Source organism: Gadus morhua, chromosome 1 (genome assembly GCF_902167405.1).
Source record: "Gadus morhua chromosome 1, gadMor3.0, whole genome shotgun sequence".
In the NCBI taxonomy this organism is placed as follows: Eukaryota; Metazoa; Chordata; class Actinopteri; order Gadiformes; family Gadidae; genus Gadus; species Gadus morhua.
This window is the reverse complement of record NC_044048.1, coordinates 4,835,667-4,850,308: the sequence shown is the minus strand read 5'-3', so window position 1 is coordinate 4,850,308 and position 14,642 is coordinate 4,835,667. Positions and strand designations below refer to the sequence as shown.

General features: G+C 45.7%; 1 protein-coding gene across 2 annotated transcripts; it reads left to right on the top strand.

Annotated features, from left to right (window-relative positions):
• The first annotated feature begins 392 nt into the window (after positions 1-392).
• mapkapk3 (MAPK activated protein kinase 3) lies at positions 393-14,564 on the top strand. 2 transcript variants are annotated; one of them, XM_030357586.1, is made up of 10 exons: positions 393-1,102; positions 6,085-6,224; positions 7,046-7,110; positions 7,857-7,936; positions 8,446-8,572; positions 8,746-8,821; positions 9,092-9,216; positions 9,710-9,795; positions 12,091-12,168; positions 13,733-14,564. In XM_030357586.1, the coding sequence occupies exons 1-10, from the start codon at positions 788-790 to the stop codon at positions 13,889-13,891; spliced, it is 1,251 nt and encodes a 416-aa protein (XP_030213446.1). In that variant the 5' UTR covers positions 393-787; the 3' UTR covers positions 13,892-14,564. The 2 variants fall into 2 exon arrangements, with proteins under 2 accessions (XP_030213446.1, XP_030213445.1); XM_030357585.1 differs by having other exon boundaries at positions 395-1,102; positions 12,088-12,168.
• The last annotated feature ends 78 nt before the right edge of the window (positions 14,565-14,642 follow it).

The window sequence follows — 14,642 nt, the reverse complement described above, 5'->3', positions numbered from 1 at the left end:
CCGTAAGGAGATTTATTTTCTTTGTATTTCTACCACGTTCGTCATTTGAATGACTTAATTACAATGCTTCTTTATTCCGGTCACCAATTAATGCATTGCACGGCCTTGCTGTGCGTGCAATACAATGTAAAGTTGTGTTGTTTGTTTTAGAGCTTGTATGCTAAAGAGGCTAATGTAGCTAACAATAAACAACGACTAGCCAATTTCATGACACAATCACAAAGTCGAACGGGAACGCTATAAATTCTCCGAGACCGAAAATGCAACTCGGAAGGCTGGTGTCCGAGGCATCAGGGTCACACCATAACTAGAGGGGCGTGGGGCTGGTCCATAAGGGGCGGCGGGGGGGTGGGGGGGCGGGTGCTACAGGGGCGGGGGCTGGTGCAACGAAGCGGACGCACCGATGAAGCGGCTTGACATTTTGAGCGGCTGGTGAGAAGTGGTGACTTCATATGAACGGAAACTACCTTCAGCCGGGCATAGTTCCGTCAGCGGAACGAGGAGAACACGCAGATGGATTAACCGAGGGTTGTTCTTTAAATTTGCACTTTGGCAATACTTGTTGTAGTGACATAAATTTACGGTGATGTAAAATCAATACGCCTCGGCTGGTTATTTGTAATTGTTATGTTGGAAACCACCGCAGAGACTGCAGCGCTTTGCACAGCCAGACGCACAGCCAGACGCACAGCCAGTCCTTCCTGGCAAAGGAATCGTTTCCCCATTTGAAGTCATTATTTATAGTCCTTGGCTTTAGGCTACTCATTGCTTCTGGCACTATAGAATAATGTACAAGGAAAACTCCGGGGTGACTATGCTGGAAAATGGGAATGAACAAGAGAAACCTCTCCAAGCGCCCAGGGCAGAACCAGACCCGGACACACCAGAGTCCGGGCTGGACGCCCCTTTTGGAACTGACAAAAAGGACACTAATGAATCCGAGTCCACACGCTTTCCTTTGCCTATTTATACCAAACTGGAGATCAAGCGGAACGCGGTGACGGATGACTACAAGATCTCCACCCAGGTGCTGGGACTGGGGATCAACGGCAAGGTCCTGCAGTGCTACAACAAGAAGACTGGGGAGAAGTGCGCGCTGAAGGTATCCACTTACACACCTAAGTGTTAATTAATAGCTGTGTGTTGCGGTCAAATATGAGTTATTATCACACTATAGCAGCCTATAACTAATATTATTTTTTTTTATTTCCATCAAATTAAAATCCAAAAACCATCGCTCAATGTATGCTACCATGCTTCAATAGGCCCAACTGTATTAGGACAACTAGGACAACTTATATGTAACCGTGATGTGCATAATCAACCGCAAGTAGGCCTACGGTGTTTTCATTGATATCTAACCGAGAATGGTTTGGGGTGTTCCTGTATAGCTCCCTCTAGATTATGTTTAAATAACCATATTTGTAACGCAGGTCACCAAGCACCACCTCCCCAAATCAGGTTCTGCCATTCAAGACAGGGCCACTTTACACCAGGAGCAGTAAAAAGTTACAATGCACACTTTTCTATTTCTATTTCCTCTGTTGCTTTACTGTTTCAGTGCATCGAAGTTGACAGTATTCTCAGAACATTGATAGTGACTTGCCCACCCCTCCCCTATAACACCAACAACTCCTTCACCACAGCCCCTCCACCTGTACCACCATCACCACGATTACTACCACCATTCCACACCTCCACCAACCCCCTTCACAAACACTATCCCCTCCACCACCACCACCACCGGGGTAGAGAGCTCACGGTCAGACGGATCACAGCTTCTTAGGCCTCTGCTACCACACAACAAGGAGTGGAGCTAAGACCAAAGGGACAGAACAAACCTCTGCTTATAAGAATGAAGGCAGAACCGGAGGCTGCGGCCGCTTAGAGTAGAATATTTATCTTTACCGAGAAGGCATCGCATGTTGAGGCTCAGCGCAGGGTCCTCTAGTTACATAATACAATCATAAGCCCAAAAAGACTCGCTGGCTGGTCAACGAGTTTAGGGTGAGTGTGCTGGGCCACATTTTAAATCAAGGCAAGGACAAGCGTGTCTCTTATCGTGTGAAGAACAAACAGCAGTGGGAAAGCCTCTGGCTGCTGCCTGCTACCCACGATGCACATCTGTCATTAAAACACTTTTGAGGTTTGATATTTGTGGAAAGAGGAAATTAACAAGTTATTATGTCGTCTTCTACAGGCCCTTTTGCTCTGATTCCTATCTATGATTATTAGCTGGAGCAGGCTTCACTGTGTGTTCAATGTAATAAATAGAGTCATTCATCAAGGTGCACATCCTATCGGCACTGCTGCTAATTTATGAGCCTCTCTGTGTTTAATGAATCAAGAATGGAGGCCGAGGGGCACAAATATCACAAGCACTTGCTTTTAAATGAAGTGCGGTGGAGGGTGCCAAACATGATGGACGGTTATAGGGGCAATTCACTTTGCAACAGACGTTAGAGTGGAGGCCTTGCAATCAGATTACAGGCCTCCTGTTCCCAGTGGCCCCAGTCTCCGACTGAGGAGCCCAGTGATGGAACAAACCACAAAGGCTCCCCTTACCTGTCAGCCCCATTAAGAGCTCCCTCTTGTCCCTGGCTGGCATGCTGGGGGGCTTTCTGCCCGCTCCACCGGTCTACCTCCATAGGGGGAAGAACTACACCATCTCTGCCTGTAACTCTGCTCTCCCAGTACCCGGGGGGGGGGTACTGGGAGATTAAGGTTTTTTTCTCAGAAGTCCTGTCCAGGGCACCATTTAATGTCGAGTCGCCTAGGGCACCGAAACGGCCAGCGCCGGCCCTGCCAGCACCACTGCCAAACCTCGGGTCTGTGTGGTTTTAAAGCTGGTTTGACTCGGCTCTGGTGTTTATTGGCTTTAATAAGAGTTATCTAGCTGGTAGAGCAAGGCATTAACACTTCTAGGGTTTGGAAATGCCATAGATATTCAATTGTTTGGTAGTTGCTTTGATCCAAAGGTCATTTTAAAAAGATATCTATAGAACTATGTAGATACTTTTTTTTACTATACTATATAGCACTGTAGCGGCTCTTTCCCACACGCTGAGGGCTGAACGGCAGCTCGTTAATGGGGGTTAATCAGTGGGTGAGTTCCGACCTGAGATCATCTGCTGACTCAGACTGTTGGAACACTCCTTCTTTCTGCCCTTCGCTCCGGCTTCCTGTGTTGTTGAAATGTGGCGTTAAGTTGAGCTGTTAAAAAGGGCCAGACAACGGCAAGAGGAGATTTAGTTAATATCGTGTGATCTTCCTTCTGTTGTTTCTAGCATTGGACCCTTTTGATGTTCAACATACACGCTGTGGCATCTGATGGGTGTGTTGAGTGTATTAGCGTTGGTCCAGTAGGTTTAAATGTGCTGCTGTCATTGAGAGGGGAAGTTTGACACTGAGGATGTGTCCTATATCTAATAATACACACTGGGTTACCTCTTGGACTGCTTCGAACTATGTATTTGTTGTTTGAACGCCCTCTGAGGTGTGTTTTATCGTATTAAAGGTAATTCATTCCCTGAGTGAATGTAATAAAAACACAGGCCTTTTATTGCCATAGTTTAAAATCAAGATTAATAAGTAGTCATCCCTATTGGGCACAGTAATTCATATACTTTATATTCAATGGTTTATTGATGACCTCTGTAAAAAGGGAAAGCAAATATGTGTAAGTGTTGCTTCCAAGATATAATAAAACATAAAGGGCCTGGGAGTTGAGTCACAGAGTGTGTATGTGTCTGTGTATTTGGAATGTGTTTAATTCAAGTCATAGCAGAACTGGGCTGGGGAGTTTTGAGTGTGGTGGGGATGTTAAGGTTAGAGAGAGTTTATCAAGCGGGACGGTTAGAAGCACACTTCCCCTACTGCCACTCTAAACAGCACAGCTTTCCTTCCTCTTACCGTGAATCATCTTCAGTCATATTTAGTTGACCTGATAGACCTTCTCGTCTATCATCATTATAGACCCACATTTTCATTACCCTTGCTAAGCTTGATCATGAAACCACCGAAATACACACAAAAAACAAACCTCTGAAATTGATTCAGAATGCATGTTTGTGTGTAGTATATATATATTAGAGCTGTCAAGCGATTAAATATTTAATCGCGATTAATCGCAAATTATTTTTCTATGCTAAATATCCCTTGATTTTTTTGTCCCATAATTATTCTCATTTTAATTCTCTTATCAACATGGTGAAGTGCATCGGCTTGCCTTGTGCAAATGATTTTTTATTGATAACAACATTGGCATATACACTGATCAAAACAGGACGATACAAAAAAAGAGCCTATAGTGCAATTAAACGACTGCTTTGAACAAATGTCATTTGAACATAGCAGTCAGGCTACTGCTTCTTTGTTTTGAGCCAAAGAAAAAAAAAAAATAATAATAATTTTTATTTTTTTGTATAAAATATTTGCGTTAATCGTGCGATAAAAAAATTAACGCCGTTAAATTTGGTTTGCGTTAACGCCGTTAATAACGCGTTTAACTGACAGCTATAATATATATATATATATATATATATATATATTGAACTACTGTGGGGTAAAGTTTGTTTTCAGATGTATGTAGACTGTATTTGGGTGTGCTTGAAATGTTATTCAAATAGTTATTAGAAGGAGTACCTTTATAAACTGTGACTCACCCATGGGAGTCACAGAGTATTTAAACATTAGTGTTATTCCTTTTTTGCTTTTTCCATTCGGATTTGGGAGTCTTTATTCCGGCCTAGTGCTATCCCACCGTGCTCTGAGCTGGTTTTGTGTCAGCGCTTTGTTCTGAGTGCGGGTGCTGGTCCACGAGGCTGCTGTTCGCTCCAGGGTGCTGTTCGGACCCAGTCTGCTGTCATCATCACGGTGCGTCCGTGTGCGTCCGTGTGGTGCGCTTCTCCCCACCCCCACCCTGGCGTGTGTGACGGCCTTGTGGACAGCAGCAGGGAGGTCATTCCATCTCGGTTACATCCCAGAATACACTCTGATGCACGAGGCTCGCTATGTCAAGGTCCACCACCTGCTTGTGCGTGTTCTCCTGTTTTCATGTGCGTGTCCGCGGGGGTGGGCCCTCCGTCCGGCATTGTGACGGGCTTACGCTCCACAGAGTGGGGGGGGGGGGGGGGGGGGGGGGGTTATAGCCATGCCTCTGATCACGTGACCAGACACATGGGATTGAGTCAGTGACTTTCTACCAAGCTCTTGTGCAGCTTCCTACAGTACGGAGGAATCGCAGAACTGGAGCATTAACTATAAAGTCATTGAGCGGACACGATATCCTCAAGCCGTTAGCACGGAGCGAGGCTAAGGATGGAGAATCGTTCAACAGGCAGCCTGCAGACACTGCAGACGGTCTGTTGTCTATCATGGCCCCGGTCATGGTCAGTTTGATGACAGAATACACTGACCCCTTCTTACACATCAATAAGAAGAATCTTTATGGGAATGACGCAACGGAAATCAACATGTGCTGTATTGGATAAATTCAGTTATAATGACCACTGTGCTATAATGACCACTGTACTCTAATGACCACTGTGCTATAATGACCACTGTGCTATAATGACCACTGTGCTATAAAGAACACCGTACTATAAAGACCACCGTGCTATAATGACCACTGTGCTATAAAGACAACCGTTCTATAAAGACCACTGTGCTATAATGACCACTGTGCTATAATGACCACTGTACTCTAATGACCACTGTGCTATAAAGACCACTGTGCTATAATGACCACTGTGCTATAATGACCACTGCACTCTAATGACCACTGTGCTATAATGACCACTGTGCTATAATGACCACTGTGCCATAAAGACCACCGTGCTATAAAGACCACTGTGCTATAATGACCACTGTGCTGTAAAGGCCACCGTGCTATAAAGACCACTGTGCTATAATGACCACTGTGCTGTAAAGACCACCGTGCTATAAAGACCACCGTGCTATAATGACCACTGTGCTATAAAGACCACCGTGCTATAAAGACCACTGTGCTATAATGACCACTGTGCTATAAAGACCACTGTGCTCTAATGACCACTGTACTCTAATGTCTGCGTGTTTCTCCAGATCCTCTACGACAGCCCCAAGTCCCGGCGGGAGGTAGAGCTGCACTGGCACGTGTCGGGGGGACCCCACATCGTACGCATTCTCAGCCTCTACGAGAACATGCACCACGGCAAGAAGTGCCTCCTTATCATCATGGAGTGGTATGTCTTACTGACAGGACTACATTACCCACAACCCCCAGCTCCCACAAGCAGGCACCTTTCTCAACGGTATAGAGAGTTCCCTCTCAAGGGTCCAGATGCGTGGGCTTACACCGGCACGCACAATGTACAGCTCACAGGTACTAGACCACGGGCGTATGTGGTTGAGATGGTGTGTGTGTGTTTGTGTGTGTGTGTGTGTGTGTGTGTGTGTGTGTGTGTGTGTGTGTGTGTGTGTGTGTGTGTGTGTGTGTGTGTGTGTGTGTGTGCGTGTGTGTGTGGCTATTAATCTCTCACCCGTCTTGTCAGCTACTTCCTGTTTGAATGCTGGCGTCATAAAAGGTCGCTCTGAGAGCAGCAAACGACCAGATGTTGTGTACTGTCTTGTATACAAGCAGAGAGAGTCACTATCTCCCGCTGACGTATCACAGTGTATTACTTCTGACCCTCAGAGGAACTATACTTTTTGAATATTTATATATGCTTTATAAATGTATACATTATTTTTATGATATTTTTTTTATTTATACGTCCTCTGCATTTTCATATTCATGGGCTTCTACTTTCCTTTGACCTTGTGTTTTTGTTAAGATGACTCAATGTAGGAGGTCTAATCCAACCAGCCATTCTTCATGTATTCAGAATACAGGGGGTGCTGTTTCAGGATTTGGAGTAAAAATGGAAAGACAGAAATATACATTTTGCTTCAATGCTTCAAAAGTATGCAGCTGTATCTTAACAGTGCAAACATTTGCCATGCACACACTCACACATACACATCCACACAAACAAAGCCCAGAACATGTCCTCTGTCCATCCAGCATGCAGGAAGGCGAGCTGTTCAGTCGGATCCAGGCCAGAGGCGACCAAGCCTTCACAGAGAAAGGTAACCTCCTAAACACAAAGAGTGCCCCAAAAATAAAGACTTTACTTGTTCTCATGGTGTTACCGTTGTTACTAGTTAGGTAACAACCTAAACACAAAGAGTTCCCCCAAAATAAAGAGTTGTACTCGTGCTGTTACTGTTGTTGCTGGCTGTTATTACACAGTTTTGTGGATTACAAAATGATTGGTCAATTGAGGCATTCTGCGGTTATTTCAGTATAGCAGACTGCTGCTATGAATTGCAGACTGTTGCTATGGACAATATTTCCAACCCAGCAAACTATTTTGTTGAGCCTTAGCACTGAATTCCATTGTACGATCAATGGAATCGTTTCTTTGTTATATTTGATTCAAATTATTGTTGCCTTTAATAAGTAACAGTGTAATAAGCGGAATAATTTACAGCAAGCCGGTCATTATCGTGAAATAATGACAATAATGATCTGCTGAGCATTGTTGTGTATTAACTAGATAACATCTTAACCACGATTAAATCAAGGGGTAGCTATTAATCAGGTTGCACCTAAATTAGTCTAGATTAAAAGTAATTGCCGGTACATTTTTAATCAGCTCTCTATTGTCTGTGCACATTTTAACATCAAGTTAGGCGACAAAACTCCTCAAATTGCAACAAAATCTAGATCAACAAATTGCTTATCTCTTTATTGCATCGTTCAGGTAAAGGGTTGTTGGTGAAATCCACTCTAAGATCATTGTTCCCCTGGCTTTGTTCCACTCTACTCACAGAGGCCAGTGAGATTATGAGGGACATCGGCGCAGCTATTGAATTCCTACACAACTTAAACATTGCACACAGAGACATTAAGGTAAGCACAGAGCCCCCATCCAACCCTGAAACCCTAGCCCCAACCCCAACCCTAAGCTGAAAGCCTAACCCCAACGCTGAAACCCTAACCCCGACCCCAACTCCAACCCTAAACCCTAACCCCGACCCTAAACCCTTCCTCAAACAAACACCTTGGAGGGCTGATATCAGGCCACCAGGTGTGGGTGTGATTAGCCATTACAATGGCTAATCCCACTAACGCCTGGCGGCAAAATATCAGACCTTTAAACCCTCGTCTATACAACAACAATAACCCCTACCCAGACCCAAAGCCAAACCCTTCTCGTCGCCCCGGCCTATCTGCACCACAACCCTATTCCAGACCACACTCCATCTCTCATCTCTGTACCTTATCAGCACATGACCACATACATGCCGACATGCAGCACACAAACACACACGCACACACACACACACACACACACACACAGACACACACACACACGCTCTCTTTTTTTAGCTCTTTTCGGCGCCTTTCTTTCCTTCCAGCCGGAGAACTTGCTCTACACCACAGAGCATGGCAGTGGAATCCTTAAGCTGACAGACTTTGGCTTTGCCAAGGAGACCACCCTGCACAACGCCCTGCAGACCCCCTGCTACACACCCTACTACGTGGGTGAGTAGCCTGCTGTGCTCTGAGACACGTCCTCAGCCTACTCCACGCTAATCCACTGCCTGCAACGACATCCGTGTACCACATGGGGGTCCGGAGGAATCATGCGTGAACGTGCAATGTTGTCTCTCAATCCCTTGGCGTGTGTGTGTTCCTTTGTGTGTGTCTTTGTGTAGCTCCTGAGGTCTTGGGGCCTGAGAAATACGATAAATCATGTGACATGTGGTCTCTGGGTGTCATCATGTACATCTTGTAAGTACTCTTTGTGTGCGTACATACGTTCGGGATAGTGTGTGTTGTGTGTACACCTTGTGAGTTCCATGTATGTGTGTGTGTTTTTATTGTGTTTTCTGTGCATCCTGAGTGTACTAAGTGTGTGTGTGTGTGTGTGTGTGTGTGTGTGTGTGTGTGTGTGTGTGTGTGTGTGTGTGTGTGTGTGTGTGTGTGTGTGTGTGTGTGTGTGTGTGTGTGTGTGCGTGTGCATGGGTGTGTGTGTCTAACCTCCTCTCCTCCACCGGGCAGGTTGTGCGGCTTCCCTCCGTTCTACTCCAACACTGGCCAGGCCATCTCCCCGGGCATGAAGAGGAGGATCCGGATGGGCCAGTACGAGTTCCCCAACCCCGAGTGGGGTGAGGTGTCCCAGCAAGGTACTACCCCCACACCAGTACACCTCTGGGGTGCACACCAGCATACTGATGTTTCTACCCATCATTAAACTACTGGTGCTTCAAAACAGCCATACAGATCTGGTCTTATACCCCACAATCAATGACTAGTGTTTCTAGCCCCCCAAAAAATAAAGCTCTCCTTGGAAGAATATATAATGGGATAATAAGATACAATCAGATTCAATACAATATAAAACAGCTCATATGTGCCTAAATCGTCCACCTCATCAAGACTGCAGATAGTCTGGTGGAGTTCTAAGACAATGAAGCAGAGAGCCTTAGCTGAGGTACGTTTAGAGGCAGTAGAGCAGAACTCAACACTGCAGCAGGCAAGACCATGGGACTTTTGTGGGACCATCGGACATCCATTATTGGATGATAATGCGTGTGTGTGTGTGTGTATGGATAACGTGAATTAAATATATTTTGTACAGCCTTCCTTTTGATATTTCCCTCTCCTTGGTTCTTCCAGCCAAAGATTTGATCCATCAGCTGCTGAAGACGGACCCTAACGAAAGGATGACCATCACCCAGTTCATGAACCAGCCCTGGATCAACGTACGTAAAAAACCCTACCGAGACAGGCCTCGTCCAGTCAGCGTTAACACAACACTGAAACAGGCCTCGTCCAGTCTGCGTTAACACAACACTGAAACAGACCTCGTCCAGTCTGCGTTAACACAACACTGAAACAGGCCTTGTCCAGTCTGCATTAACACAACCCTGCAACACACTGAGACAGGCCTCATCCAGTCTGCGTTAAAGGTCCCATGACATGCTATTTTATGTATTCTTTAATATAGGTATTAGTGGGCATCTAACACAGTATTCAAAGACGTTCCTGAAATTCAGCCGTGGTGCAGAGTTACAGCCACTCCAGCCAGTCGCACATTGAGCTTCCCCCAAATGCGCTGTTTCGGTGGGCGTGTCAAGGAGGAGGGTGGGGGTGTGGCCCTGAGCAGCTTGCAGCCAAGGACGGTACCATGCGCTCTGTTTACAGTGGATGTATCGCAATGGCGAGGCGCACACAGCCTTTAGCCGTGTTCTGTAAATATTGTAGAACACACGGGAGTCCTGGAGCTCTATATCTAAATATTATCATATAGCCTACACAGATATCTATATCATATAGCCTAATATATATTATCACGGCCAAAAGCTGTGTGAGCCGATATTATGAATCTCAAACGACCGCGTTGGGTTCTCCGACGTTCCTGGTTCTTCAACGTCCACATCAATGTGAATACACACACTGTAACGCAAGTGTTGTACACTTCCTTGTTATTTGGATAACCGTTCTGCTGTTGGTGTGATGGCGCATAACACATCGGACTCTCGTCTCTGGTATTTCTACAACGAGACTCGTATTGGGGGTTATCTCAGCCAAAGTTGAGAATGAATTGGGGGGAAGGAACTTTGGCTTTGACTCCCTCAAGAACATGAACCACGACATGGAGGAGAAAGGGATTGTTGGCGGCGAATGTCTCCCGCTTGAGCCCCGCTGAGGGACCACCGCCGGAGGCGGAGGTGCCTAAGCGCTGCCCGGCAAAGATCCCTTTCTCCTCCTTGTCGTGGTTCATGTTCTTGACTTGAGGGAGTCAAAGCCAAAGTTCTTTCCCCCCAATTCATTCTCAACCTTGGCTGAGATAACCCCCAATACGAGTCTTGTTGTAGAAATACCAGAGACGAGAGTCCGACGTGTTATGCGCCATCACACCAACAGCAGAACGGTTATCCAAATAACAAGGAAGTGTACAACACTTGCGTTACAGTCCTGGAGCTCTATATCTAAATAATATCATATAATACATAGATATCTATATCATATAACATATTGTGTGCGCCTCCAGACGATATTATGAATCACAAACGACTTTGTCGGGTTCTGCGACGTCTCTGGTTCTTCCACTTTCACATCGACCTGAAGTCGACTGAACCGCGCGCTGCCTGCTGCCCGCTGCCGGGCAATGGTGCCTCGCGGCAACCGGCGGCATGTCGCAGTTCATGTACTTCAGCGAGTCAAACCAAAGTTCCTTTCCCCCAATTCCTTCTCAACCATGGCTCAGATAACCCCCACGACAGTCTCGTTGTGGAAATACAAGACACGTCAAAGAACCGACAAGACACTTGCGTTACAGTGTGTGTATTCACACACACACACATGTGCCGCTCGCACGGTCGAGTCTCATTGGCGGGCCAATGTCTCTGGGCGGGCCAGGCAGAGTAAGGGGAGGAGCTGAGATTCCTCATGACGTCATGAGCACAGACATTCCAAATCAGCGCGCTTGAGCCTCCGTTTTTTCAAAGGCGAGCAGAACAGCTAGTGCTCGTTTTACACCAAACGCAAGTTTTAGCCACTGGGGGACCATAGGCAGGCTAGGGGAACTCATATTTATGTTAGAAAACCTCACAAAGTGAGATTTTCATGTCATGGGACCTTTAACACAACACTGAAACAGGCCTCGTCCAATCTGCAGCATTTGGCCACTTAGAATTTCGTTAAATGTATGTTTTATGAAATGACAATATATATTATCTATCATTTTGTATTGATGAAAATGAAAAGGAAAACTGAAAAAATAGATAAAAGAGAGCGACATTGAGAAATGTCCGTTGGCTCTCCAAAGTATTTTGTTTTATTCTGTTTGTTTAATAACCCTGACAAAGTATTTAAGACATCTCAAGGTCATAAAGTGTAGTTAATTATTTCAATAGGAAACTGTAGGGAGCTGGAGAACTGACAAAACATGCTTCATTTCACTCAGAACTTGCGGTGGTCGTGTATAATGATACCGTAAGATGTTGAAATGCTTCTGGTGAAAGCGTTTGTTTGTCTGTTCTGTACCCTAGCAGTCTATGGTGGTACCCTCCACGCCGCTTCACACCACGCGGGTCCTCACCGAAGACAAGGAGATGTGGGACGACGTCAAGGTCAGCACCTCTGCAACACTGACATACAGTGGGCGTGCCGTGGCATTACACCTCACCCGCCTAATACTGCCAACTGGTGGTCTCACACTGGCATTACACCTCATCCGCCAAATACTGTCCACTAGTGGTCTTACACTGGCATTACACCTCACCGCCCAATACTGCCAACTACTGGTCTTACACTGGCAGTACACCTCACCCGCCCAATACCGTCAACCCGAGCTTGTAGACGCGAGGTTTGGAGATTGCGAAGAGATTAAAGTTTAAAAGATTCATCAACATATTATTTATAATGCTGACATTTATTAAAATAATGTAAATACAATTTAGAACAGGGAATAAATGTATATTGTATTGTTCTAAATCCTTATACCGTGTATCTATGGAAGAGGTGACTATAATGTCCTGGCTGGTCTAAACCAACCTCTTTGGTTCCTCTCTATAACCTCTCTTTGAACACGGAGTACACCTTCCCCTCCGGGTCGTTACATTGAATTCTATCCCTGCAAGGCATGTCTCTGTTCACACACAGTCATTTCAACATGTCATATGCTCCAGCACAATGCCTTTTTTAACCTCATTCAGGGTCACATCAGGTGTGCATGCTCTATCCACGCGTATGTGCGTGTGTGTGTCTGTGTGTGTGTGTGTGTGTGTGTGTGTGTGTGTGTGTGTGTGTGTGTGTGTGTGTGTCTGTGTGTGTGTGTGTGTGTGTGTGTGTATGTGTGAGGTGAATTCCTGAGCACATAAGGCAATCGAGGTGATTTAATCAGTGGTTTATAGAGTAGGGACACAATGGCTATGGCTTCACACAACGGTTGAACGCACCCATTTGAACAGAAAGCGGTTCAGGCCATACAACATAATGGTCACAATGCGACCCACAGAACGAGTTGGTTTGAGGCCCTGTAAAATGGAGAAATATATATGAGATGAATGCATAATAAAATGCATAGATCCTTGATTAGTCTGACAAATCAGATTTTAGATAAATAATCTAAAGTCTGAGGGCAGATTTACGCTTAAGGTCCCGTGCCGTCTCCCCAGGGGCTATTACACAGTAGGACTACAGGAGGATGACTGTAGGTTAGTCCCTGCTAGATCAGAACCTTATCCTGTTCAACACTATAGTGGTGAAGTGTTGTTCTACAGATGATGAATTTAGTTTCACCCTAAGCTAAAGAGGGAGCCAGTCGGGAGAACTAAACAGATAAAAGAGTGACCTCCTGGCAAACCTCTGTGTGGGCATATGTGTGTTTTTCTGTGAATGAGTGTGTTCGTACGTGTACGTTTGTGTGTGCGTGTGCATGCCAGTGAATGTATTTTTGTGCACATGTTTGTATGCGTATTCTGGTATGTGTTCATGTGCGGGTGTATGTGTGTGTGTGTGTGTGTGCACTTGTTTATATGCATGTTCATGCGTGTGTTTATGTGCGTGCGTGTGTGTATCTATGTGTGTGTGCACCTGTTTATACGCACGTGTGTGTGTGTGTGTGTGTGTGTGTGTGTGTGTGTGTGTGTGTGTGTGTGTGTGTGTGATTGTGATTGTGTGCACCCTCTGCAGGAGGAGATGACCAGTGCGTTGGCCACAATGCGCGTGGACTACGACCAGGTGAAGATCAAGGACCTGGACACCTCCAGCAACCCGCTGCTCAACAAGCGGCGCAAGAAGGCCGCAGCCGGCGCCAAAGGGGGCGGAGGCAACGTCTGCCAAAGCCAGTGACCGGAGACCAAGAAGAAAAAGAAGAGGAAGAAGCAGGAGGGACCTAGGCCTGTCCCAGACTTAAGGAGGAGGGGGAGGAAGAGGGTTTGGAAGAGGAGAGGCTCTTTTGGAGAACAACAGCCGCCGCGAATAATGGACGACTGCTGGCCTGTTGGCAGAATGTCACCACACCGGTTCTCCTCCACCCAGTCCTGAATATCAGCAGGCTTGATTGTAGTTAGCATTTTTACATAAAAAGCTTTTTTTGTATCTGTGTGTGTGTGTGTTTGGCAAGAGAGTGCTTTTTTAAAGGACAAGTTAATACCTTATTGATGGAAGACAGGAACGTCAGGTTTGTAATAGTGTGCATATGTGACTTGATTCACTATTTCAGGTTTAGGATCCTTCCCATGCAATAACGGTACAAATATGTTAGACTTGCATGCACATGTTCGCACACACACACACACACACACACACACACACACACACAAACACACACACACGCACATACACAAACACACAGAAATGGTAGCCAGTACACACTAATGTGTTTTTTTACGTATACAAACCTCCAACTAACGGCTGCATACTGTGAATGTAGACACACACGGCCTACGTTTTAGTATTGTCTTACTCTTCACCTACTATTGCCACCTCCATTTCAGGGATTAAAGCAAAGGGTGAATCTGTACAATGGTGTCTGTTGTCCTTTACTGTGACGATTTTGTGTAGTGTCACCACACCAAGAGCTTATGCCTACCCTAGGTCA